Consider the following 25,885-nt stretch of genomic DNA (forward strand, 5'->3'; position numbering starts at 1 on the left):
TTTGCTACACATCAAAATAATAACGAACTGTAAGTCAGTACATTTTTTGTGTGCGCACACGTGGTTTTCGGTCAACTTGTTTGAAGGCTGTGGACACTATTGGTAATTACTCAACATAATTTTTACCATAAAACCTGTCTTGATTATGAGTAATGGGAGAGGTTGATAGTATAAAACATTGTGAGAGACGACTCCCTCTGAAGTGACGTAGTTTTCAAGAAGAAGTAACTTTCCACAAACTTGATTTCGAGACCTCAAGTTTAGAATTTGAGGTCTCGAAATCAAGCATCTGAAAGCACACAACTTCGTGTGAACAGGGTGTTTTTTTTTCTTTCATAGCTATCTCGCAACCCCGATGACCAATCAAGCTGAAAATTTCACAGGTTTGTTATTTTATGCATATGTTGAGACACACCAAGTGAGAAGACTGGTCTTTGACAATTACCAATAGTGTCCACTGTCTTTAATACCGTCAAAAGACATTCTTAAAACTGAAGTTAATACTTTGGAAAAGGCCTCCGTCTTTCATGAATGGTTTTGTAAACTGGGCGTGGCTTGTGATGAAACTAGAACGTCACACGTTGATCAACAAGAAATATATTTATCAGAACACTGCCATTTATCTCAGTTTCGTTTCAGTATTTTTCTAAACGTTATTACGTTATTTTCAGCACACGTTTCAAGCAGTTATAGTGACGGATGGCAGACGGGCTTATACCATCTTCAATTACAAGGAGATTGATTTACCAGTTTACAAAAGAAATGCCCAGGTTAGATAAAACTTTTAATAAATAAATAACAAAATTGATTTATTAATGCCAATAGTACGAATTCTTTTCAATTCCATGTTCCAAGCTATTTGTCAAACTTACACAAAGGTCAGTCGGGAATAATATACCCGCCCCCCCCCCCCCACACACACACACACACCCACCAAATAAGTATATTTGTTTGATTATCAGGTTGGTTACAATGCTGGTGATGGGGTGGCCTACTACGCTGTGCCGAAATCAATGACGGATCAGATTTACGACATCGAAGAGAGTACAAATATCGGCACTAGAGGGCGCTGGCTTTTTCGTTTAGACACAGAAGGTAAGACCTCCGAAACAAATGAGGAATAGTCTTTGCTCCAATTTTTTTCAAATTTTCAGAGAGCAAGGACCGGAGAAGTACTACTCAAACATTTCGGATATTGCCTTTCTGCTTGTTATGTGTTTTACAACAAAAAAAGTATATGCACAATTTACACTTTGTGTTCCCCACAGACATTGAGCCTCCGGTTGTGACGTGTCCGGACAACATTTATTCCGGGGCAAGTCAAGTAGTCAACTGGTCAACTATACCAACCGCAACCGATAATGTTGACGGTAACATCACCTCTATTACATGTAAAGATCATAACAACGACCGGGCTGCGTCAGGTTGGGTGTACAGAGTCGGGATTACTGAGGTGACATGTACAACAAAAGATTCTGCATATAATTACGGAATGTGTACATTTAACATCACAACTCTACCAGGTATTTGAGATAACAAAAATCAACCTTTAAAAGCAGTGGACACTGTTGGTAAATTACTCAAAATAATTATTATCATAAAACCTGACTTGGTGACGAGTAATGGGGAGAGGTTGATAGTATACAAATATTGACTGGTTTGAGTGCTATGGTTACAGCTATGACTCCCGAGGTGATCCCCGGAGCATTATATTTTTCCGTGGCGAAGCCGAGGTAAAATAGAACTCTCCGGGGATCACCGAGGGAGTCATAGTTTTAAACGAGTAAAAGCAGTCAATATTTTGTTTTATAACACCCCAAACATTTCTAAATACTGTATTAAGTTACAGACCTGAATGCTACAATCCACGGACGACGAGAATACAGATTGCGAAAACTTTTACTGTGCTGCATGTAGTGTCATGTAATCCGAAATGGTTACAGACTATTATTTTATCATCCTCGTACACGCAACGGACGTCTGGGTACTGCACGCCGTGTGATAGTCTTCGGACTAGCGCACGGCAAACCATTGTGAGAAACGACTCCCTCTGAAGTGACATAGTGTTCGAGAAAGAAGTAATTTTCCACTAATTTGATTTCGAGACTTCAAGTTTAGAATTTGAGGTCTCGAAATCAACCATCTAAACGCATACAACTTCGTGTGACAAGGGTGATTTTTCTTTCATTATTATCTCGCAACTTCGACGACCAATTTAGCTCAATTTTTCACAGGTTTGTTATTTTATGCATATGTTGATATTCACCAAGTGAGAAGACTGGTCTTTGACAATTACCAATAGTGTCCAGTGTCTTTAATAAAGATCAAAAGTCGTTTTAGATATTTTTCTGTAAGAAATGACACTAAAAGACTTAAACTAGCCCGTTCTTTAGCTTAGCGAGTTTAATCCTGAGGAAGGAGACCGCCTTTATTGAGCTTTCGTTTCAGTGACTGATGCATTGCGTTTTGCATTTGTTTTAACATAGGACCTCTTACAATCAACTGTCCTACTGACGTCATCATCCCTGTGTTATCAACCACACCTGACGTATCTTATACATGGATCCCTCCAGACTTCTCAGACAAGTCTGGTCAGTACTTGTTTCCTTCTTCCTTTTTGCTGAAATGCCAGAAAGTAAAATATAAAAACGAAGGTCTGGTCTGGAACGAAAGATATGGCAATTTTCCCTAGTTGAATATCAAGTATGATTCCAGAGATGAGAACAACAGTCAAAAAGTAGAAGCAATTGTTTTTCATCTTAAAGTTCAAGAATTGTTCCAATGAAGACAGTTGACTTTAGTCTCATATTATTATCGGCATTTGTGAAATAAAAGTGAAGGTTGAGTGCATTGACTCAGTCTTCAAAGACAGAAAGGAGACTATGTGTAGTGGAAGAACTAAAAACCGTTGTACCAACATGAAACTACAGTTAACGGATCTTCCTCTTGCATTTTGTTGTATTGTCTATGATACGATAATGTGATTGTTTTTATTTCTTCATGTATTTTTACCAATGTTAAGTGACCCTTTCAGCTACTGCTGTTGGTCATTCTTGTTTAGGTTAACGAAACGTAACACCATTTAGATGTAAAGGTTTCATTCATCGATTTATCAACTCTCTCTCCAAAACAGCTGATGTGCGGCTTGTTGGCGGAAGCGTCCCCTCTGAAGGTAGAGTTGAAGTACTCTTTGATGGCCAATGGGGCACTGTATGTGATGTACACTGGGACATCACAGACGCAAGCGTTGTGTGCAGACAACTTGGCTTCACTGGAGCAACTAATGCATGGCAAAGGGCATACTTTGGACAAGGAACAGGTCAAATACTCATGGACTACATCAACTGCGATGGAAATGAGGAACGGCTTCAAGATTGTGCTTTTCGGGGCTGGGGTTCCCGCACATGTGGCCATTATAGAGATGCTTCAGTGACGTGCGACACAGGTGGGTGCGATAAGCATAACACACATTGTGTGAATGACTCCATTTTTAAACTTGGCCATTAAATTACGAGCAAAAGTTGTCACCTAGAGCCAATGTGTTTCTTTCGCTTTACTTAACAACTTAACGTTACTATACATGAACATATACGGACATATTAAACCTGGACAAGCCATGTTAACCTCAAAACCCACCAGTATCAATTGATGCTAGAGATGAAAACACACTCTCAAATTAAAAGCAAACTTCGTGTATCTTTAATTTCCAAACAGAATACACGACCAAAATAAAAGGTATGACAGAAAACTCAACACGTACAATTTATTGTACGTGTTGAATTCTCTGAAATGCACCACTTAATAAAAAGAGGCATGGTGTTTCTTCAGGCTGTGGGATCTCTGTACATCACGCGACATGCCAACTTACGAGGCACCGTTGTAACAAAACAAAAAAGGGATCTACGGGGACGTGACGAAGTGCTGTAGGCCTACATTATTTCAAAAAAACATTTTGGAGCTTGCTTTCTTTAGATGAACTTTGTGTTATCACTATCCATCCAGCCCATTCAGATTCATAATGACCAGTCTCAGTGAACCTTCTTTGTTATTTATCTTTCAGACCGGCCCTTTGATAACTCATATCAGTCTGTTGATGTGGTGTTTAGTTGCCTGGCAACCGTCTCCAATGAATGTCATCAAGATGGAAATGGAACTTTCTCAGTTGGAGATACCGAGGTGATGTACTATGGAACAGACACGTCTGGGAATCAGAACTTCTGTAGCTTCACGATCACAGTCAAAGGTTTGCTGCACTTTATTTCGTCATAACCCTGAATGTCTATATCCAATCTTTTTCACGGAGAAAGTACTAAAAGTCATTTTGTAAAGAACAAACTTTTTCTTTTTCTGTTAACTACGCATTCATCCATTTTCATTTGAGACGTAGATTGTGAAGCTTATAAATCATTATCAGTGAAAAGCGAAAGTAAACAAATGGTAAAAGATGTACATGCTGTTATCGGCTGTGTTTGTGACATGAAAACCGCCTAGAAACATTTGCTTTTATTGATTACAAACAATGGCCCTCACCTCCAGCTTGTAAAATTAGCGGCAACATTATTAACATCGCCACCAATTGTTTTCCCTCTTCTTACAGAGGTTAATTTAGTCTGCCCGCTTAACGTGATACTACCAACCGAAGCCGGCTCGGACACAACCAGAGTCAACTGGACAGAACCGGTTCTAACCGGATGGGACGAGACAAACTTCACTTCGACTGATCAGTCTGGAGATGTATTTCCTATTGGTTCACAGAGGGTGACGTACCATCAGAGGTTTGCGTCCAGTCTGATTTTGACCTGCTCCTTTGAAATAGATGTTGTAGGTGAGGAATATGACAATTTCATGAGGACCAACCGGGTTTTTGTGCGTGATATTTTCCCAACCCATCAAAAGTCAGAAGGTTGAAAGCGACCACCTTCTACAGTGATGTAATGCACTTGGGGACATGAGAACAAATTCAAGATTTCTAATCAATGTCAGATCTTGAGACATAACATAAACACAATGTTTTCATCAATTGATCATGCAAAATGTCAAAATCTCATTGTTTTCAAAGGCAGGGTTATTTTTGTTGTTCTCTGTCCCAAATTTAATAAGATCATCTAAGGGGTTTGCAAACACTTTCTTTACTTTTCAAAAATCTTGTGGAGTTGGAAACCATGTGTCTGTTTCTGTTCGACTAGGTAATATAAATGTACTATCAGAACGAGTGTGTTCTAAAACATAGTTCAAGTATTTGTGTCGCATAAAGAAAAAATGTGTCTTTTTGATGAAAGTTTTTCCACCAAAGAGATAAAACAAATAATTTACAAATAGCCCTGTTTGTTGCCGGTTTTACTCTTGGGAAGACACCGCTTATTTTGGTTTCCTCGTTTCGGTGTTTGATGCATTTGATTTTGTTTCCCATAGATACGGAACCTCCTACAATAAACAATTGTCCTATTGACGTCATCATCCCTGGGCTATCAACCAGACCAGTATCTTATACGTGGAGCCCTCCAGTCTTCTCAGACAATTCTGGTCAGTAAATGTTTTTGCTCAAAATGCCCCAAGGTGGGTTTCTTTTAAGTAAAGAATTTGGGTACTTTTTGTAACACAAAACACACAGTGTCCACAGATTTACATAAAAATTACACCGTTTGAAGATAATGATAGTAGAAAGCGAACCTTAAAATATTAGTTGCTGAGGTGCAGTAGTTTCTGAGAAATGAGTAAAACAATGTCATGATAATACTGTTTTACATGCTAAAATAATTTTCGTCTCATGATCACTGAGACGAAAATTGTTTTCATGACGTTGTTTTACTAACTTCTCAAAAACTGCAGCACCTCAGCAAGCAATATTTGAAGGGAAGCTTTCTACTATAATTAGCTTCAAACTGTGTAAGTTTTATGTAAATCTGTGGACATTGTGTTTTTTGTCCTACAAAAAAATAGCCACAGAAAAGAAAACAACAGTCACAAAATAAAACATCATCAAGTTTAAGACTTATTGCAGCAAAAGCATTTGACTTTCGTCTAATGTTATCTTCAGTCATGAAATCAAAGCTAAAGTTTGCGGTTATTTTAGACTGTCTCCGTTAACGGAGAGGAAACTGTATATTAGTACTGTGTGTTATTTAAGACCCATGCACACCCTGGACCAACACGGAACTTCAGTCGATGGATCTTCTCTGTAACTATTCCGTTGTTTTATCGAGGAACACTGTAACGAATACAACCCCATATTGGATCTCTTTAAAATAGATGGTGTGCGGCTTGTTGATGGAAGCGTCCCCTCTGAAGGTAGAGTTGAAGTAGTCTATGATGGCCAATGGGGCACTGTATGTGATGATTACTGGGACATCACAGACGCAAGCGTTGTGTGCAGACAACTTGGCTTCACTGGAGCAACTAATGCATGGCAAAGGGCATACTTTGGACCGGGAACAGGTCAAATACTCTTGAGCGAAGTCAACTGCGGTGGGAGTGAGGAACGACTGCAAGATTGTGCTTTTCCAGGCTGGGGTTCCCACATTTGTGGCCATGGAGAAGATGCTTCAGTGACGTGTGACACAGGTGGGTGCGTTAAGCATAACACACATCGTGTGAATGACTCCATTTTTAAACTTGGCCATTAAATTACGAGCAAACAGAAATAAAAAGTTGTCACCTAGAGAGCCGATGTGTTCCTTTCGCTTTACTTAACGTAACCATACATGAATATATACGGACATATTAAACCTGGACAAGCCATGTTAACCTCAAAACCCACCAGTATCAATTGATGCTAGAGATGAAAACACTCTCTCAAATTAAAAGCAAACTTTGTTTATCTTTAATTTCCAAACAGAATACACGACCAAAGAAAAAGGTATGACAGACAACTCAACACGTACAATTGTACGTGTTGGATTCTCTAAAATGCACCACTGTATAAATGCCAACTTACGAGGCACCGTTGTAACAAACAAAAAAGGATCTACGGGGATGTGACGAAGTGCTGTATAGGCCTACATTATTTAAAAAAAAAAAAAAACATTTTGGAGCTTGCTTTCTTTAGATGAACTTTGTGTTATCACTATCCATCCAGCCCATTCAGATTCATAATGACCAGTCTCAGTTAACCTTCTTTGTTATTTATCTTTCAGACCGGCCCTTTAATAACTCATATCAGTCTGTTGATGTGGTGTTTGGTTGCCTGGCTACCGTCTCCAATGAATGTCATCAAGATGGAAATGGAACTTTCTCAGTTGGAGAAACCGAGGTGATGTACAATGGAAGAGACGCATCTGGGAATCAGAACTTCTGTAACTTCACCGTCTCAGTCAAAGGTTTGCTGCACTTTATTTCGTCATAACCCTAAATGTCTATATCCACTCTTTTCACGGAGAAAGTACTAAAAGTCATTTGGTAAAGAACAAACTTTTCCTTTTTCTGTTAACTACGCATTCATCCACTTTCATTTGAGACGTAGATTGTGAAGCTTACAAATCATTATCAGTGAAAAGCGAAAGTAAACGAATGTAAAAGATGTACATGCTGTTATCGGCTGTGTTTATGACATGAAAACCAGCTTGAAAATTAGCATCGCCACCAATTGTTTTCCCTCTTCTTACAGAGGTTAATTTAGTCTGCCCGCTTCATGTGACACTACCAACCGAAGCCGGCTCGGACACAACCAGAGTCAACTGGACAGAACCGGTTCTAACCGGATGGGACGAGACAAACTTCACATCGACTGCTCAGTCTGGAGATGTATTTCCTATTGGTTCACAGAGGGTGACGTACCATCAGAGGTTTGCGTCCAGTCTGATTTTGACCTGCTCCTTTGAAATAGATGTTGTAGGTGAGGAATATGACAATTTCATGAGGACCAACCGGGTTTCTGTGGGTGATATTTTCCCAACCCATCAAAAGTCAGACGCTTTGCAAGACGTGTTTCAAATCATCAGCGCAAATCACCTTTGTTACGGGCTGTTTCGGAAACATCGATAACTTTTTAAACATATAAATGAATTTACTCAGGAAACACTACGCTGTACCACTTCGTCAACAATTTTTTTAGTAGATGCTTAATATATCCATCACTCGTTTTATGGCTTTTCATGGTAAATACGAGGCCAATTTCACACTGAAAATACCTCTTAGGTTTCATTTATTACAGTTATAGGCCGATGATGGTTCTGCGAAATATTAGTAAAAAATCACTCTCTTGTGGTATATCGTTTCGATTGACCAATGAACTTTGTTGTCATTCTTGTAAATGTAGATGTGGAGCCTCCTACTGTTAAGGACTGTCCCAGTGACGTCACACTGTTTACCAATTCAACCAATCAAATGCCTCACTCATGGATTCCTCCTTCCTTTGATGATAACTCTGGTCAGTCTGTTGATGTGGTGTTTGGTTGCTTAGCAACCGTCTCCAATGAATGTCATCACGATGGAGACGGAACTTTCTCAGTTGGAGATACCAAGGTGATGTACAATGGAACAGACGCGTCTGGGAATCTCAACTTCTGTAACTTCACCGTCACAGTCAAAGGTTTGCTGCACTTTAAGAGTCATAATTCAAAATGTCTCTCCCCCATTTTTTAATTAATTGAACAAAATAGCTTTGAGCTGTTGTGGTAAATACAAAGTATTTACGTTTTAAACCATGCATTTCTTGATTCCAAAAAGCCATCGTGTCATAAAAACGACTTCCATTCTTTCATTTTCTGTAACTTCTTGTTAGGAGTTAGATATTTGTATCTATCCTGTATTGACAGTTGCTCCCATGATGTCAGAACACTGCCATGTCAACCAGTCTTGTTTCTCACTTATGGATCCTTCCAACTTTCTCAGTTGGAGATACCAAGGTGATGTACAAGGGAACAGACACGTCTGGGAATCACAACTTCTGTAACTTCACCGTCACAGTTACAGGTTTGTTGTATTGGAAGTTGCCAGTGTCAGCCTGTATTCATTTTTCACTATAATAATATCTGCTGACCCCACTATGAATACAATGTACCAAGAATACTAATATGGATATTGAAATATCTTAGTTGGCGATACCGAGGTGATGTACAACAGAATAGACAAGTCTAGGAATCAGAACTTCTGCAGTTACTTCAAATAAAAACAATTGATGATTTGCCCGACTTTGTCGCCACGCTGAACAGCTTTGTCTTCGGTTTTAAAATGTCAAGAACCTCATGTTGTACTAAACACGTGAACACATTTTGTGGCAAATGGTGAACATCTTTGTTTTGCTGTTTCTTTCTTTCATATAGAGGTCAGCCTAACATGTCCTGTGCTTGAGGTAGTACCAGCCAGTCCTGGCGAAAACTCATCCAGTGTGTTCTGGAATGATCCGGATGTAACCGGATGGGGCGGATCAAACCTCACCTCGACTGCCAAGTCCGGAGATATTTTTGTGATTGGGACATACAATGTTACATACGACCAGTGGTTTGGTGTCAATAATCTACAGTTGACATGTTCTTTTAACGTCAGTGTTGTTGGTAAGTAGAGCAATATCCAAGTTTTGATTAGTTTGTTTGTTTGAATGATCTTCCCGCTGAAGGGAACTCGGCAAACTCCCACAAGGGGATATAAACACTAGGCTGGCAACAGCCAATCTATCTCATACAAACATTGGTTTAAAGTCTAAGATTATGATCTGCACAAATCAAGAAATTGCTATTCAGTTATTAGACGACAGCACTTACTATAGTCAACGTGAAATCAGCGGTTAGCAGAGGAATTCGAACCCACAACCTTGAGATTACAAGCCCTGCAGTCAAACCACTGAACTACCGTAGTGATCATTTAGAAAGTGCCGACTACATTAAATGTGCTGACTAGTCATTTTCTACGTAACTGTCTTTTTGTTTGTTAAGGTCAATGTGTGAATGACAAAACCAATGATACCAAACATGGTGACCTGTCATGGCTGGCGACGATTTCTGGAACTGAGGCAAAGTCAGTTCAGAGATGTGAACTTCTGACTACAAAAGGTTCGTGACAATGGGATATTGAACATTTTAAAGATTAATGTCAGCTGTGTTTTCCAATTCCCCCTCCCAGCCCGACCTACCCCCCCCCCAAAAAAAAAAAAAATCGACAACGACTACGACAACAACTACATGAAACGACGATGACACACGACAACAGCATAACAACAACAGCAACAACAGCAACAGCAACAACAACAAGAACAATTACATCAACATCGACAGTGACCGCGACAATGACAACGACAATGAAAACGACAACGACATCGCCAACGACAACGACAACACCAACAATGACAACGTCAGCAGCAGCAACAACAACAACAACAACAACAAATCAAATACGTGATAACCATTTGAGTTATTCTAATTCCTACACAAATAGCTGGGCATCCGAAAGCCACCAGGAATTGTTCAACAGCTGCGTCTCCCCTGTATTTTTATTGGGAAGATCACGTGGTACAAAGCTGTGGCGAATCAAAGGACACCATCAGTGTTGAACAACTCGTGGAGGTGAGATTTGAGTCTTTAGTGATAAGTCTCTCAGTTTCCAGTTCAATGTTAGAAGCCTTAACACATTCTGTAGTGTACGAGGTTTAAGTTTGTTTAATTTCTCCAAGGAATGACATAAGTACAAGTGGCGAGTCAAACGGTCAAATGCACGGGACTCAAGTTCCTGCGTTTTTGATTAGCAGAGTGGGTTCGAGTTTATTCGGATGGGACGTAAAACAGTTGGTCCAGTGCGTTTTGTAATGCACGTAAAAGAACTCGGTTAAACTTAGAGAAAGGGTTTGCCCGAGAGCTTCTATGGCTGCTGGATGCATTACAGCACCCTGTGGCACACTTATCAGGTGCTACATAATTAATCTCACAATGCAAACATTTCACACACATCCGTATGGACTCAGTGTAAAAGGGGTAACCCTGTTTCAGCCCTAAAGGAGTAGGTGGCAATGGCCTCTGGAAAAAAAATTGTAGCCCACACCTTGAAGTGGCCTTCAGGCCTTGTGTGTTCGGCGACTTGCAAAAAAAACAAAAACTGAAAATGCTTCTCTCTGTTCGAGCGCTTTGAGTACAATGAAGTGCTCTATTACGAGACAGTGTTGTTGTCTTCAAATGAATATCGTAACAACCAATCACTTTATACCTTGATTTCAATTACTCTAACAAACCTGCACAAATTGTGACAAAATAGCTTTGTGGCTTATATTGTGTTTTAGTCACAGAATTGTGAGCACATACGCAAGATGGTTTACTTTAGTTTGTGACAATCAAACGTGCTAGGAAAAATACATTAAATCACGCAAAGCATCCGCATGGAGGGCATGCAACAAGCTCACCAAAATGTGGAAATCCTCTTCCTCTTCCTTGCAACAAGTCCTCGCTGTTATACGGCTGTGGGGAATGAACACTCCAAAACTGGAAAAGCAGATAAATGGGTGCTACACAATGCTATTAAGGACAGCTTTTAACATCCACTGAAGTCGACATATGACCAACAAAGTTTTATTATATGGGAACCTACCCAAGCTCTCAACAAAAATCAGACAGAGAAGGATGCGTTTTGCTGGCCACTGCTACAGGAGCAAAGACGAACCAGTGTCCAATAATGTTCTGTGGACCCTAAGCATTGGAGGAGGAAACCTGGTAGACCGGCAATAACGTACACTGGTATTCTCAAGATGGACACGGGACTGGAATCGGCAGATTTCAAGTCGGCAATGTGGACAGAAAGGCAAGGGGAACCATCGTGATTCGAGGACATTGCTCGAATTATAAAGCAAGAAAGCAAGCACGTGCTAGGAGAAAACAATTATGTCTGACTTCTTTGAAATTTAAGATATAACTCAAGATTGTACCCAAACCATTGGGTGTTGTGTCTAATAACATTTGTATTTTGCATTGCAGGTCCCTGTCAGTGCAGGAAACGCAAAAGAAGTGGCTGTGTTTCTGTCTAATCAGACTTTCTCATCTTCAGATTCTAGCGATGACAACGTCAAGGATATTTCAACGATTTTAGAAAACATTGTCAAGGCAGAATCAGGGGATGTAGAGGTAGATATATTGTTATTAATAAGAACTTCTCTATTTCCATAACTTTGAAGGAATAACATCACCAAGAAAGCATAACTTCCTCTCTTTTTCTTTATAAGCTAATGGAAGTCTTAACTCGTAAGAAATTAAAGACGATCGTTGAACAGCAACTTTGTCTTTGCTGTTTTTGTATTGTGGAATCACTGAAACTAGTTACGTTCTTATTTAAATCTAATCTATCAACCTATTAGATGGATGACAACACCGATCAACTGTAGATGCCACATTGTTACTGAAACAGGCTGAACATACGATGTTCATATTGTATTTCGACTTATTCGTTAAAGATATATATGACTCCATTGTTTTGTTTTGTACATAAGACTTTATCAGCTTAACAAAGCGACGCCCCAGCCCTGTCACATTTACACGGCTGCCGCACCAGTCTGCAGCCAGTATAAACCGTCAGAAAACAAGGATAACTCATTTGTAATTTTGAAGCTAACATATTTTTCAGACAGTTTGAATTTTATTTTACAAATATGATTTTTTTTATGTTAATAAGTATGTGTTCACGCTGTAAAAATGCAGTTACGCACAAGGCTATGCAGAAAGTGTTTTCTAGCTGGAGATTCAGTGTCCATGAGTCAAACTGCCAGGGGGATGCATATAGACTATGTCGATCAGGCCTGTCTGATGATAGAACTTTAAGAGCTTCACCTGTTTTTGCAAGATACAGTTTGTCGTGATTGATTGATTAAAGGTTACCGCAGTGTAAAACTGCCTGTGTATGACTTGGTGATATCTCTTTTAAAGGTGACCAAGGCTGTTATTCAGACAGTTGCCAATGTCATCACGAATGTTCAAGAGAGCCAAGGCACCGCGGACAGCACGACCTCCTCGGCCATCGTCAAGTCCGTACAACAACAAGTTTCCCTGACCCTTCAGCAAGGAGGAAATGTCAGCATACAACAGGAAACCATCCATGTCAAAGCTGTGAGCATTGACCCACAGAAAGCAAGTAATGGATTCAGCTTTGCGTCAGTTCAACAGCAGTCAGCTGGCTCGAGGTCACCACAAGAGGGCTCTCTAGATGGCACTGAGGTCATGACATTCACGGATGCCAGTGAAGTACCAAAGGATGTTGTTGCATCGATTCAGTTACCAGCGAGCATTCTTGACCATTTGCCGCCAGCCATTGGTAATGATATGGAACCACTGCAGTGGTCATTACACTGTTGTTGAGAAGTTAAAATGCTATGATCGCAAAAGTCTTGTTCCCTTTAAAGAAAATGAGGTTTCCTTTAAAAAAACTATGTATAAACTAATGGCATTATTATACTGTCCCTTTAAAGTCCACTTGATTTGAAAGTTTGTACATATTATAATTGATCATTATGTCACACCACAAACTGATCTTTAAAGGTCTCACAAAAGCATCCTGTATTGTTCAGTTTGTTCTGTAGGCATCAAAATGTTCTAAAGTGGTCACATCAAAGTGGTTATAAAAACAAGTTTTGATTCAGTAATTGTTTCATGAATGTTTGATTGACTTTGAAGCTAACGCGTCATTGAAGATTAGTTTCATAGTCTACGCTGATGACACGTTGTTCCAAACGGGCGTTAAGAACTTGACATCAAAGGTCGCTGGGTCCGTCGTTTCACTGGCAGTGGAAGGTGTCGAGCTAAAAAACCTAACTGATCCAGTGGTTATAGACTTCAAGGTAAGTTTAATAACTTTGTGCAAATTCAAGTGAAGTTTCTCTAATGTTTTAGTAATGGCATATTATTTTTTGTGGCGCTTGTTTGTGTTTTTTTTTTCATTTCTTTTAAAAATGTTTTATTGTGCTTGTTTTTTGTTGTTGATCGCATTAATTGGTATCTTTGGAAGTCGCTTAATAAATAATCTTTTTAATAGTAATAAAGACCTTCTTGACCAGTATTTTGTACGTACACGATAACTGTCGTGTACGTACACGACTGCTATCGTGTACCTACACGAATACTATTGTATACGTAATAATGATGAAAATGAACTAACAACAAATTTTGCATGAGTACCTGCTCACACTTGCACACAAACAACACACATTAACTCTCTCAGATTTTTTTGTCTTTTGTTTGAAGAAAGTGTCTGATTGGAGGACCCTTTTTCATAAATATTTCAAAAAAATCTTAACTAAGGTATTTTTTCACCCTCATCAGACACCAACCAATGCATCTGAGGAGGACTTGGACACCATCCAATGTACATTCTGGGAGTTTGGTAGTGAAGAGGATGAAGCTGGTTCTTGGTCAACTGATGGGTGCAAACGAGCAAACACAACCACTGATAAAATCTCCTGTGAATGTGACCACGCCACAAACTTTGCCATACTCATGGTAAGGGCTCCCTTTGTTTTTATTATAATAATAATAAAAATAAAACCACATGTGTTATGCGCCGTTCACCATAAAATGTTCAGAAGCGCATTTCAAAAATCTACAACAGCTTAAAAATCAGCACAATCGAGAAAAACAGCAAATAGAGTAAAATCAAAACAATATTGTTGTTAAAATAATAACAAATTAGCCAAAAGCTTGTTTAAAAACAAAAGTCTTCAGCTTAGCCTGAGAAACCGAAAGAGACTGAATGCCTGATGGTAAATCATTCCAAAGTGTCGGTGCAGCTTGAGTAAATGACCTGTCCGCAGTGGATGTTTGCATATTACTGTTTGGGTAATTTAGGGGTATTTAAACGCAGCTAGTGATAAGTCTTCCTGTATCTTTAAGTTGAAAGGAGAGACCTTCAAAGGATTTTTCTCCAGTTGGATGTTGAGAATTGTGCTCAGTTTGTTCATTTTTAATTATGACGTCACCAATTGGTACATTCAGCATTTTGCCTACAGCTAATGCAATGTCTTAAACATGCTGTAAAACGATTACACGATGGAAGAAGGAAATCATTGCTAGTTATGACGTCATCAATTGGTAAATTCAGCTCTTTGCCTAGCTATTAATGCAACGTGTAAGACATGCTGTAAAACGATCACACGATGGAAGAAGGAAATCGTTGCTAGTTATGACGTCATCAATTGGTAAATTCAGCTCTTTGCCTAGCTATTAATGCAACGTGTAAGACATGCTGTAAAACGATCACACGATGGAAGAAGGAAATCATTGCTAATTATGACGTCATCATTTAGTACATTCAGCATTTTGCCTACAGATATAACAATGTCTAAAACATACTGTAAAACGATCACAAGATGCAAGAAGGTCATCATTGCTAATTATGACGTCATCAATTGGTACATTCAGCATTTTGCCTACAGCTAATGCAGTCTTAAACATGCTGTAAAACGATCACACGCTGTAAGAAGGGAAGCAATTATTATTAAGTCATCAGTTGGGAGTAGTGTTGATAATTCCAACATGTTCATGATTCCAGAATGGGCCATGATTCCAACATGGGCCATAATTCCAACATGGTCCAACATGTTTTTGTCTCTTTACTTTGCACAGGATGTGAAGGGTCAGAAACGTACAGAGGATGGTCTCTCCTTCACCCCAGCACTTGATGTAATCAGCCAAATAGGAGGTGCTCTATCGGTCATTGCTCTGTCTCTTACCCTGGTAATATACCTCTCCATAAGGTAAGACAGTCTTTAAAGGCACCTTCTTATTGTTCCCAAGACAAAAAGTCATCAGTGCACTCAAAACTGCACACAAACCAAAAATACAATTCAGTTGTCAGTTGCACAAATCCATTTTATTTCCCAACTCAATTCCACAGACTTTCTTCCTCGATATGTAATTGCAGAAGCATTCTAACAAACATCTAGCTGCACATTTCTCAAAGACACACAAGGTTTACATTTCAAGTTTTTACATCATTTTTCTTTAAAGACACTGGACACTATTGGTAATTGTCAAAGACTAGTCTCCACAGTTGGTGTATCTCAACATGTGCATAAAATAACAAACCTGTGAAAATTTGAGCTCAATCGGTCATAGAAGTTGCGAGATAATAATGAAAGAAAAACACCCTTGCCGCAACATGGTCACATGGTTGTGTGCTTTCAGATGCTTGATTTCGAGACCTCAAATTCTAAATCCGAAATCTCGAAATCAAAATCGTGGAAAATTACTTCTTTCTCGAAAACTACACTACTTCACAGGGAGCCGCTTCTCACAAAGTTGTTTAATATGAATCTCTCCCCATTACTCGTTACCCAGAAAGGTTTTATGCTAATATTTATTTTAACTAATAACCATTGTGTCTCCTTAGGCTACCGCTGTGTAAACATTTTCATTTGGTGCAGTTGGTAGCATCCAGTACGCATCCATGTACGACATTGCAGTGAGACATGAACTTCATTTTACTCTCAGTTCAACAGGGGCAATTCATAGAATCATTATCAGCAATCAATTTCTATTGAACACACACAAATCTTTTGTGATAGAGCTGTTAATAAAATGCTATGCATCGAGACAAACACAGCATGAATTAATTTCAAGCTGCGATGAGACAAAGTACCAACAAAAGTTGACCAGGAATTAATCAGGAGTCCAACCAAATATTTGACTGTATTTCCTTCCTGCAAATCCCCGAGTACATCTGCGTATCTCAAGCTACGATTAGACAAAACGCCAATTAAAGGGAAGGTACACGTTTAATAATTACTTGAAACAAATATTAACTTAAAAACTGACTTGGTAACGAGCATTGGAGAGCTGTTGATAGTATACAACATTGTGAGAAGTCTAGCCAGAAGTCTTTTATTCCTATCTGAAAGAACACAAATTCGTCCAATGAGGGTGTTTTTTCTCTCATCATTTTCTCCCAACTTCGATGACCAATTTAGCTCAAATTTTTACAGGCTTGTTTTTCATGCTTATGTTGGGATATACCAAGTGAGAAGACTGGTCTTTGACAATTACCATAGGTGAACCTTCCGTTTGAAGATAAAGATATATATAATTGTTTTAACGTGTTTTCTTTCCAGGAAACTGCGAACCGGCAAATCTCGTCAAATTTTCATCCATTTCTGCTTCTCTTTGCTACTGCTCTACCTCGTGTTCCTGGCTGGTGTGGACAATGCTAGAGTAAGTATAATAGTCCTCATGCACATGACGTCATTATAGTAGGGCGCCCCCACCCGGGGGTCAAAAGGAGGTCGTTTATTGGTCAATCCTGTACGCTGCGTGTACACATCTGTGCGTTTTTATGAACACAGTTTGCCTATATATTCCAATCTGAATGCTATGGAGGTCGCCATATGAATAAACAAAAACCTGCTCTTATCGTGTACCTACAAGATAACTATCCGCTGGATATTGATGCTTATTATGTACGTACCGGATAGTGTACGTACATTATAAGCATTATGTACGTATACGATAATTATCATGTACGTAAATGATTACCCCCTGACTTATTATGTACGAATATCTTAATTATTATGTACGTACATGTTTAGTCTTAAGTTATTATGTACATGTACAACCGCGATAACTTTTGTGTTCGTACACGATTACTATCTTGCACGTACATGATAATAAGTGCGTACGTACACAATGTTTTGAGACTTATCGTGTACATACATGGTAGTGTAAGTACTTGATCTATTATGTACATACACGAAAAATCCCAATTTTTGGATTTGTAGATGATAATAATCTTGTGGTTTACATTATAGTTATCTCATAAATGTAGCCCCTTCTAAAACCATCAGAAGCAGCAAATTCAAACCTTCTAAGTAAACCCAGTTTTTGCCACTGCATTATTGTCAATCAGGGCTCTGGAGGAGGGTGTGTATTTGTTGGTGCTCTGCTACACTACTTGACTCTGACCACCATGATGTGGATGGCTGTTGAAGCCAGGAATATGTACGTCAGCACCGTTAAGGTGTTCCCTGAGGACACTCCCCTGTACATGGTCAAAGCTGGACTCCTTGCTTGGGGTAAGCCTTCACAATATGATGGGTTTTTACAATTTGTCCAAGCTTGATGAAAACACCTCAGAGTTTTTATCATGAAACAACCATCATTGTTGCTTTGTCATTCGAATCCTAAATTACAATACTAAGGCAAATAAATTTTTGCACTTAAATGACTAACTAGTAATAAATAAACATCTGCATGAGCGTTCGTAGCAACTACCCCATGAAGAAAAACCAAGGTTTAAGCAGTCCTGCGCATTCTAAACAAAGGATACCAATTACTCAATGCTGTAGCTTTGTTTTCATGTTTGCAATAACCCTACTAACACGGCTACCCACCACTTTATAGGCAGAGAGGAAGACTACAGTTTGAAACATTTTATGAAGGGGAAATAGACAAATAAGAAAGTTTATAATACAGATGAAAGTTTAAGCAAAGGTGATTTGTAAACAATGTTCATTGCTGTTTTTTTCTTCTTCTTATTTCACTCTCCAGGATCTCCTTTCATCCTACTGATAATAACACTATCAGCAGCGACAGACTTCTACCGGAATGAACATTAGTAAGTCATCCAACACCATCTACAATGCCCTCTTGTTCTTGATGGAAATCAGAGAACCCATGGCAAAAAGCTCTAATACTCTTCCAACATCCTTGTAATATCCTTCTTAAGATTCAACACAAGGTTTTGAAACTGATGCCATCTACAATGCCCCTTTTTTCTTGTTGACAATCAGCGCAGCCAAGACTAAAAGCAAAGGACAACAGCTGGCATAAATAATAGTCGAAACGTTGGGGTCTTTTGAGAGCCACAACTTCTTCCAGGAGAGTTTACTATAGTACATGGTGTAGCCATCAGAATAAAACCTGTCAAAATGAGTCACGAAACACCGATTCTAATCAGACCCCAAAACTCTACAATAAGTTTCATTGTTTTACCACCAACCCCCAGTTTATATAACAGCAGATGACATTACATCCTCAAGAATCTAAACTGATTTGACAGCTGACTTTTTGTGTTCTCCTTTTGACTGTAGTTGTTTCATCTCTCCTGGTCTGGCCATGTACCTCGGTCTCCTCACCCCAATCGCTCTCATCCTCCTCCACAACGTCATCACTTTCATCCTGGTCATGCGCAGTCTCCTCAAGGTCAAAGAGGCATCTCGGTCAGAGCAAATAACCAAACGTCTCCAGAATGCTGTGGGAATCTCAGCCCTCATGGGCTTAACTTGGTGCTTTGGGTTCCTGGCCATTGAAGGAGCAACTTTTGCCTTCCAGCTCCTCTTCTGTCTGACTAACTCCTTGCAGGTATGTTCATTGTATTCATGAGCTAATAAAGAGCAATATACTCATGAAATTCTACATCAGTGTTTGGGTGAAAAGTATAATCTTTAAACCAATACTGTCTTCTCGTAAGACGTACAGGGTATAGACGATGTGACCTGTGACATCATATGTTTAAAAAGAGCCACAGAGCCTGGACTTCCTGAAGGAAACGATTTGTACACAGCCTAATGGAAGGAAACATACAATCTTATATTTAACGTAGATTGCACTGTCTAATTCTTATCAACTTTGGATATGATGAAAGGGGGCACATCTCAAAACTTGTCCAGCTTTTACTTTCATAACTCAGATTTATGTGGAAACTATGACACAAAATGTCAACTTTCCGCTATGACCAGAGCAGTATCTTGCCTGCCAGAATATCCAAAGAATGTGCAAGGTCACACTTATTGTAAACAAAGTTCACATGGTCTATAGTGTTTGAAACCTTAAAACCAATGGCTCTTTTCAGAGCCAATGTTCCTCCCACAAGGGATTTACACATGGTTGTACCAACATGTTTACTAATTAAAGTTATTTTTAACGTTTGTAAGTATTAAACCAAAGTGTGAAATTATCTCCTTTCAATGTTATTTTGGTAGGGTGTGCTTGTGGGTGTCATGTTCTGTGCCCGACGTGAAGAGGTTCGAGTGGCAATTGCCCCATATCTGAGACGTATCTGCTGTGGGCGTGAATGCCGATTGCCCATCCATCGCGATGAGAAGCCTACTAGTCTAACAACATCTCAGACTGCACCTAATACCATGTCTACCGCTCCAACCACTAACTTAGACATATCGGTATCTGCAGCACCTCGTGAGGCAGAGACGGAGATACGCTAAGTAGAGACAGAGATACGCTAAGTAGAGACGGAGATACGCTAAGTATCGACAGTCGACAGACATTCGCTAAGTACATGTAGAGACGGAGATACCTTAAGTAGAGATAGAGATATGCTAAGCAGAGACAAACATACGCTATAAAAGTAGAGACGGAGATACGCTAAGTAGAAACAAGGATACGCCAAGTAAAGGCAGGGAGACGCCAAGAACAGACGGGGATACGCTAAGCAGAGACGGAGATACGCTAACTAGAGACAGAGATCCGCTAAGTACAGATGCAGATTATGCCAAGTAAAGACGGAGATACAGTAACTAGAGGTTGAGATGCGCTTAGTAGAGATAGAGATACGCTGAGCAGAGACGGACATACCCTAATTACAGACGGACATATGCTAACTACAGACTTACATATGCTAAGCAGAGACGAAGATTTGCTATTTTAGTATAACCCTTTTTGGTTCATCTCATAGACATCACTACTCAGACATGAGATGTTCTACCACGTGGTGTTACCACAAGTGCATCTCAAACTACTGGTTCCTCTTGGAGCTACCACTACTTACATGATAATGAGATCTTCAACCACGTGATGTTGTTGTTTACAAATGTTCATGCTTGGAAATTTTTTGATCAGTGTACAGTGAAATGGTGTAGTAAAATAATTCTTGATGGGTATCAGAAATGAACCCTCTTCAGCATTATAATCTAGTGATAGATATAATATTCAGTCAATTAATGTAATCAAGACAACATAAGGAGTATAGTGGAGAAGTTACTATAGGGACAAGATTTTCTACATTTACCTTAAAGCCATATTATACACTTTCAGAACAGAAAAAAGGGTTTACAGAAGGTAATGGTAAAAGACTTCTCTTGAAATATTATTTCATGAAATGCTTTACTTTTTGAGAAAACATTAAAACAATTATCAATTCTCGACTACGAGAATTACGGATTTATAGTAAACACATGTCATGACACGGCGAAACGTGCGAAAACAAGGTAGGGTTTTCCCGTTATGTTCTCCCGACTCCGATGACCGATTGAGCCTAAATTTACACAGGTTTGTTATTTTATATATAAGTTGTGATACACGAATTAGTGTGGGTCTTTGGACAATACTGTTTACCGAAAGTGTCCAATGGCTTTAAACAAGCACTTTATCTAACCAATTTAACCTATCAAGACAAAAGTGTACCTTGTTAAACAGTTTAGATGTTGTCACTGTAAGGAATGTTGTCTAGTTCTGATCATACTTAATACATGTCATTGGTAAAAATTGTGACATTTGACATTTTAAAAGCTATTTTCCGAACATTAATAGTAATTGGTTTTAATAATCACATATAATAATTTAGAATGAATCAAATTTGTGTTTATTCAAATTCAATTCAATTCAATATTGGTTTATTTTCATATAAAAACACAAGACCAACAAAAAAGCCATAGACTAATGGCATTTGGTTTACAATAAAATTACATCAAAAAAATATGATGATTATGATGATTACTATTATTATTTTATAATTAATCTTTATCACTTTGAGAATATTGAAGGCATCATGATTTTCGCATTCAAGTATTTGATGTAATCCTTTTTGTCCTTTTGGATATAATATTATAAAGTTGTAAAGCAATAAATTCATTATTTACACTAAGAAGTTACATATAACAATTTACCTTTGGGAAAACAGACTTGAACTATGCGCTTTTTTTTATGCTAATCATACTTCAAAAATTTGGAAACCATTTTAAAATACAAATGGAAATTTCCAAGACTGTATTATTGGGGGTTTTTTTTATATAAAAAAACCTGTCTTTTGTAAGTGTGTTATTTGTTTTTTTATTTTTGTTTAGTTAATTGTTATCGTTGATTGATTGATTGATTAATGTATGTATTTATCCCTTTATATTCTATTTATCTAATTTTGTTTTATTTATTTATTTATTTATTTATTTTTTTTTTTGGGGGGGGGGGTGTGTATTTTGTAAAGAGTGTTTTGTAAATAGTTGAATAGTTGATAAATGTTCCCATACTTCAAAAATTCGGTTTAAAGTTGATCCAGCATTCATTTACAATATGAAACATCAAAAACATATTCGTACAAAAATACATTTTATTGATCAAATTCAAAAATGACTTCCACCAATCATATACCCAAAATGCATTTAATATACTACATATGTGACTGGTTGAATCTTTAAGGGCTAAATCAAGAGTAGACATTGAACACCTCTTCTGTCTCAAGTTTTTAGAACCTTTTTGTTTAACTTGTAGAGTGGAGGACACAAAGTTACACACTCTAAAGCCGACCTCAGGTCAACCTTACCTAAACAAAAAACAGTCGATGACTGACTTTTTCTGAATCACACTGCGCCTGAGCTAAATGGGAACTTTTCACCCAGCGATTATTTACGACTTGAGCCGAACTGCGTGATTTTAAGACAATCTGAAACAGTCGCCGCCCGAAAAAAATTAACAGTCGCAAGAATGGAACAACTTCAACTTGTAAGACTTGACGACGATCGGAAACCAATCTTAGGCGCACGATCTCTCAGTAGTTGTGACTTGAGCATATTTTGTCTGCGTGTTGCCGACGGTTTGTTGTGGGCGCAAGAAAATCGTAGGTTGACCTGTGGTTGGCTTAAAAGAGTCAAAATGTCTTCCATGGGGGTTTTTACAGTCTTTTTGCAGCATAAATAAGATTGTAATCCACTACATCAGTATTAACAAAGTAACGGACTGGATAATATAACAAAAACACCTGATTTGGTTAAAAATAATTTTTACTAAATTATTATATATTTCTGGTAGGTAACTAAGAAAGCCTCAAGTGAACTTTAAGGGACACTCTGCCTTGGACCGGTCAAGTTGGTCGTTGAAAAGCGTTTGAAACCACTTGTTATAAAATGCATGGTTAGAAAGATGTTTTACATATAGAAGATAACGATCCACACAAGTATGCCTCGAAATTGAATGGTTTTCCTTATATGTTGTGAACTACATACAGCATGCCATTTGGTGAAGTCAAGTTTTGACTCCATAAAATGACCGATGGTGTTAATTCCGAAAGTAAAAGGAAAACCACAAAGCAATGATGGTAATTAGTATCTTGCTCAAGGACCCAAGTGTCCATACCAGGACTCGAACCTACACCAGAGCTTGCGTCTCTTCTTAACCCCACAGCCACTACACCACCTACTCTTATAATGATTAAACAAACTTACACAATTTATTAAATTAAAATTGAAAGTTCAATAGCCTCACACCATTTACATTTCTCCAAAAATATGCGCACCAAAAATTATGTTAAAATTTAAAAGCTGAAATTTGAGGACACGCATGCAAATTCCTGTTGCTTTTTTCAACTTCCACAATAAAAAAAAACCAAGCAAATATTTGAACGTCCACAACAGTTCTTGGAATAGTGAACATCTACACATATAATTTTATGGTGTGTTTCTTAAAAACTTGAATATAGGAATGAATAAATACTTTTCTAAAAACCTTTGTTTGAATTTCCATTTAATTGTATATGTACTGTTTTTGTTTTTTTAACTGAACTATTAACAATATAATATGAAAGCGGACATGATTATAAAAATCAGCTCTATATTCTGATGCCTATGTTCTTAGAGATAGGCCTACCTAAAAAATATTTTAAAATATCAATAGGCCTATTGATTCCAGTTTATGTAAACTAAATATTAATTTTTGGTTTTTACCCATACACCGATGTGTGTTAGCACTGTATACTCAGTACTTTCCCGAGTCCTGTGAAAAAATATCACAGGCATGTTACTCGGGTGGGATTCGAACCCACGACCCTTGCAATTCTAGAGCAGTGTCTTACCAACTAGACTACCGAGGTTGCCCGGCAGCTAGAGGCAGTTCGAATCCTATGTTTTGGCAGCGGGTACCGCAACGATATAATAGATGTTAAATTTGCATCGGGGATAAAGAATATTAATTTTGGTTTTTACCCATACACCGATGTGTGTTAGCACTGTATACTCAGTACTTTCCCGAGTCCTGTGAAAAAATATCACAGGCATGTTACTCGGGTGGGATTCGAACCCACGACCCTTGCAATTCTAGAGCAGTGTCTTACCAACTAGACTACCGAGGTTGCCCGGCAGCTAGAGGCAGTTCGAATCCTATGTTTTGGCAGCGGGTACCGCAACGATATAATAGATGTTAAATTTGCATCGGGGATAAAGAATATTAATTTTGTAAACTAAATAGTTTATTCTACTGGAAAAATGTATTGAAGATCTAGCTTTACAAGTCTTATCAGCATACCTATTGACCCCTTGCACGCGCGTCACACGTGGCGACTGGTGCCACGCTCACCATGTTGGTGGGCAAGTTAGGTTTACGTGTATTTAACACCGCGTCGCTTAAAATGCACACTTCACTGCATAACGCACAGCGTACTCTATGCATAGAGTTATAAATAATAATGCACAGTGAAATTGCCCACCAGTATGGCGCATTCAAGATTTTTCTGATGATGATGTCAGGTGAAATGGGTCAATATACAAAAACGTCAAATTAAAAAGCAGAAATCTACACAGTTTTGCTGTCTGTTGAAATCTCATTACTAGGACAAGTCTTTATCAAGTTGGTATGGCAGTGGCAACCTTGTTCCCAGGGGCTAAGATCTCACTGCGTAATTTTTTAATCATAACTCCTGCAACGATAATCGCGTGACACTCGTGTATGGCAAAATGGCAAGATTGCATCACATATCACGTAAAAATGGCGTACGCTCATCCATAAAAATGGTCTCGCGAAGAAATCGCTTGAACAACGACGCACTCAGCGTTCTCTGGGTTCTATTTCTATGGTCCAAACCAAACAGTGCCCTCTACTCTATCCAATTGATATGGAATTTAAGTGAATAAACTTTTAAAATAAAAACAAAACAACAACTGACATTCACAGGAGCACCACTATGTCAGTATTGTATAGCGAGTTTTCAATACTTCAGAGTAAGATATTCTTTTGCATGACTTTACCTATAGTCACTCGGCGTCTTTGAACCAATACGAATGACTCAGTTCTGTTTCACATAGATATTGGTTACAGGCAAGATATTGACCTTATTTTACATTAGGTGCGACTAGCATTGATTGCTTAGTCGAGTTGCGACTACCGTTTTTCAACAACTCGATTGATCGAGCCGCCATGAATACTAAAAAAAATAGTTGTGACTATGACATAAATAGTCGCGACTACCTGGTTGGTGAACCAATTGTGTTGCTCACAACTATTCACGACAACATAATTTACTTACAAAACCAATCAGACATCAGTGACACAATCCTTTGCAATTCTTTCAGCATGAGTTTCACTATTACGCCTGCCGCAAACATTATGCTGCATTGCATCTTTGGAATAAAATAATAGTCGCGACTAGTGCCCAAGTTGTTACTATTTGAGGCTCGACTAGTCAAGTAGATAATTTCACCCAGGCCTACTTGATATCTATCAAGAGGTCGTTAAAGGAACACGTTGCCTTGATTGAATCAGTCGAGTTTGCCTTTGAAAAGCATTTGAAGCCCTTTGTTATGCATTGCAAATGGTTAGATGGATGATTTAAAAGTAGAATATAATGATCCACACAAACATGCCTCGAAATTGCATGTTTTCCTCTTACGTCGTGAAGAAACCCAGTCGGCCATTTTGTGAATGAAATGGCCGACAGTGTTTAGTTCGCAACAAAAAAAGAATATCGTGCAATTTTGAGAGATAGTTGTGTGGATCATTAT

The 25,885-nt window shown here is 38.5% G+C and overlaps 1 protein-coding gene across 1 annotated transcript in view; it reads left to right on the forward strand.

The window, feature by feature from the left end:
- LOC139944032 (uncharacterized) overlaps positions 1-25,875 on the forward strand; it is a 47,559-nt gene extending 21,684 nt beyond the window's left edge. Inside the window, exons 19-44 of the mRNA XM_071940977.1 lie at positions 672-770; positions 963-1,095; positions 1,269-1,523; positions 2,487-2,591; positions 3,134-3,445; positions 4,061-4,243; positions 4,598-4,825; positions 5,413-5,523; positions 6,250-6,561; positions 7,134-7,316; positions 7,604-7,831; positions 8,255-8,527; positions 8,830-8,910; positions 9,261-9,491; positions 9,870-9,986; positions 10,369-10,496; positions 11,892-12,038; positions 12,834-13,218; positions 13,578-13,741; positions 14,223-14,399; positions 15,522-15,652; positions 17,006-17,105; positions 17,797-17,962; positions 18,438-18,504; positions 18,980-19,250; positions 19,871-25,875. Coding sequence (XP_071797078.1) covers positions 672-770; positions 963-1,095; positions 1,269-1,523; positions 2,487-2,591; positions 3,134-3,445; positions 4,061-4,243; positions 4,598-4,825; positions 5,413-5,523; positions 6,250-6,561; positions 7,134-7,316; positions 7,604-7,831; positions 8,255-8,527; positions 8,830-8,910; positions 9,261-9,491; positions 9,870-9,986; positions 10,369-10,496; positions 11,892-12,038; positions 12,834-13,218; positions 13,578-13,741; positions 14,223-14,399; positions 15,522-15,652; positions 17,006-17,105; positions 17,797-17,962; positions 18,438-18,504; positions 18,980-19,250; positions 19,871-20,110 — 4,827 coding nt within the window. The 3' untranslated portion in view covers positions 20,111-25,875. The remainder of the gene's footprint in view (positions 1-671; positions 771-962; positions 1,096-1,268; positions 1,524-2,486; positions 2,592-3,133; positions 3,446-4,060; positions 4,244-4,597; positions 4,826-5,412; positions 5,524-6,249; positions 6,562-7,133; positions 7,317-7,603; positions 7,832-8,254; positions 8,528-8,829; positions 8,911-9,260; positions 9,492-9,869; positions 9,987-10,368; positions 10,497-11,891; positions 12,039-12,833; positions 13,219-13,577; positions 13,742-14,222; positions 14,400-15,521; positions 15,653-17,005; positions 17,106-17,796; positions 17,963-18,437; positions 18,505-18,979; positions 19,251-19,870) is intronic.
- Positions 25,876-25,885: the final 10 nt, after the last annotated feature.

This window comes from Asterias amurensis, chromosome 11 (assembly GCF_032118995.1).
Source record: "Asterias amurensis chromosome 11, ASM3211899v1".
NCBI lineage: Eukaryota > Metazoa > Echinodermata > Asteroidea > Forcipulatida > Asteriidae > Asterias > Asterias amurensis.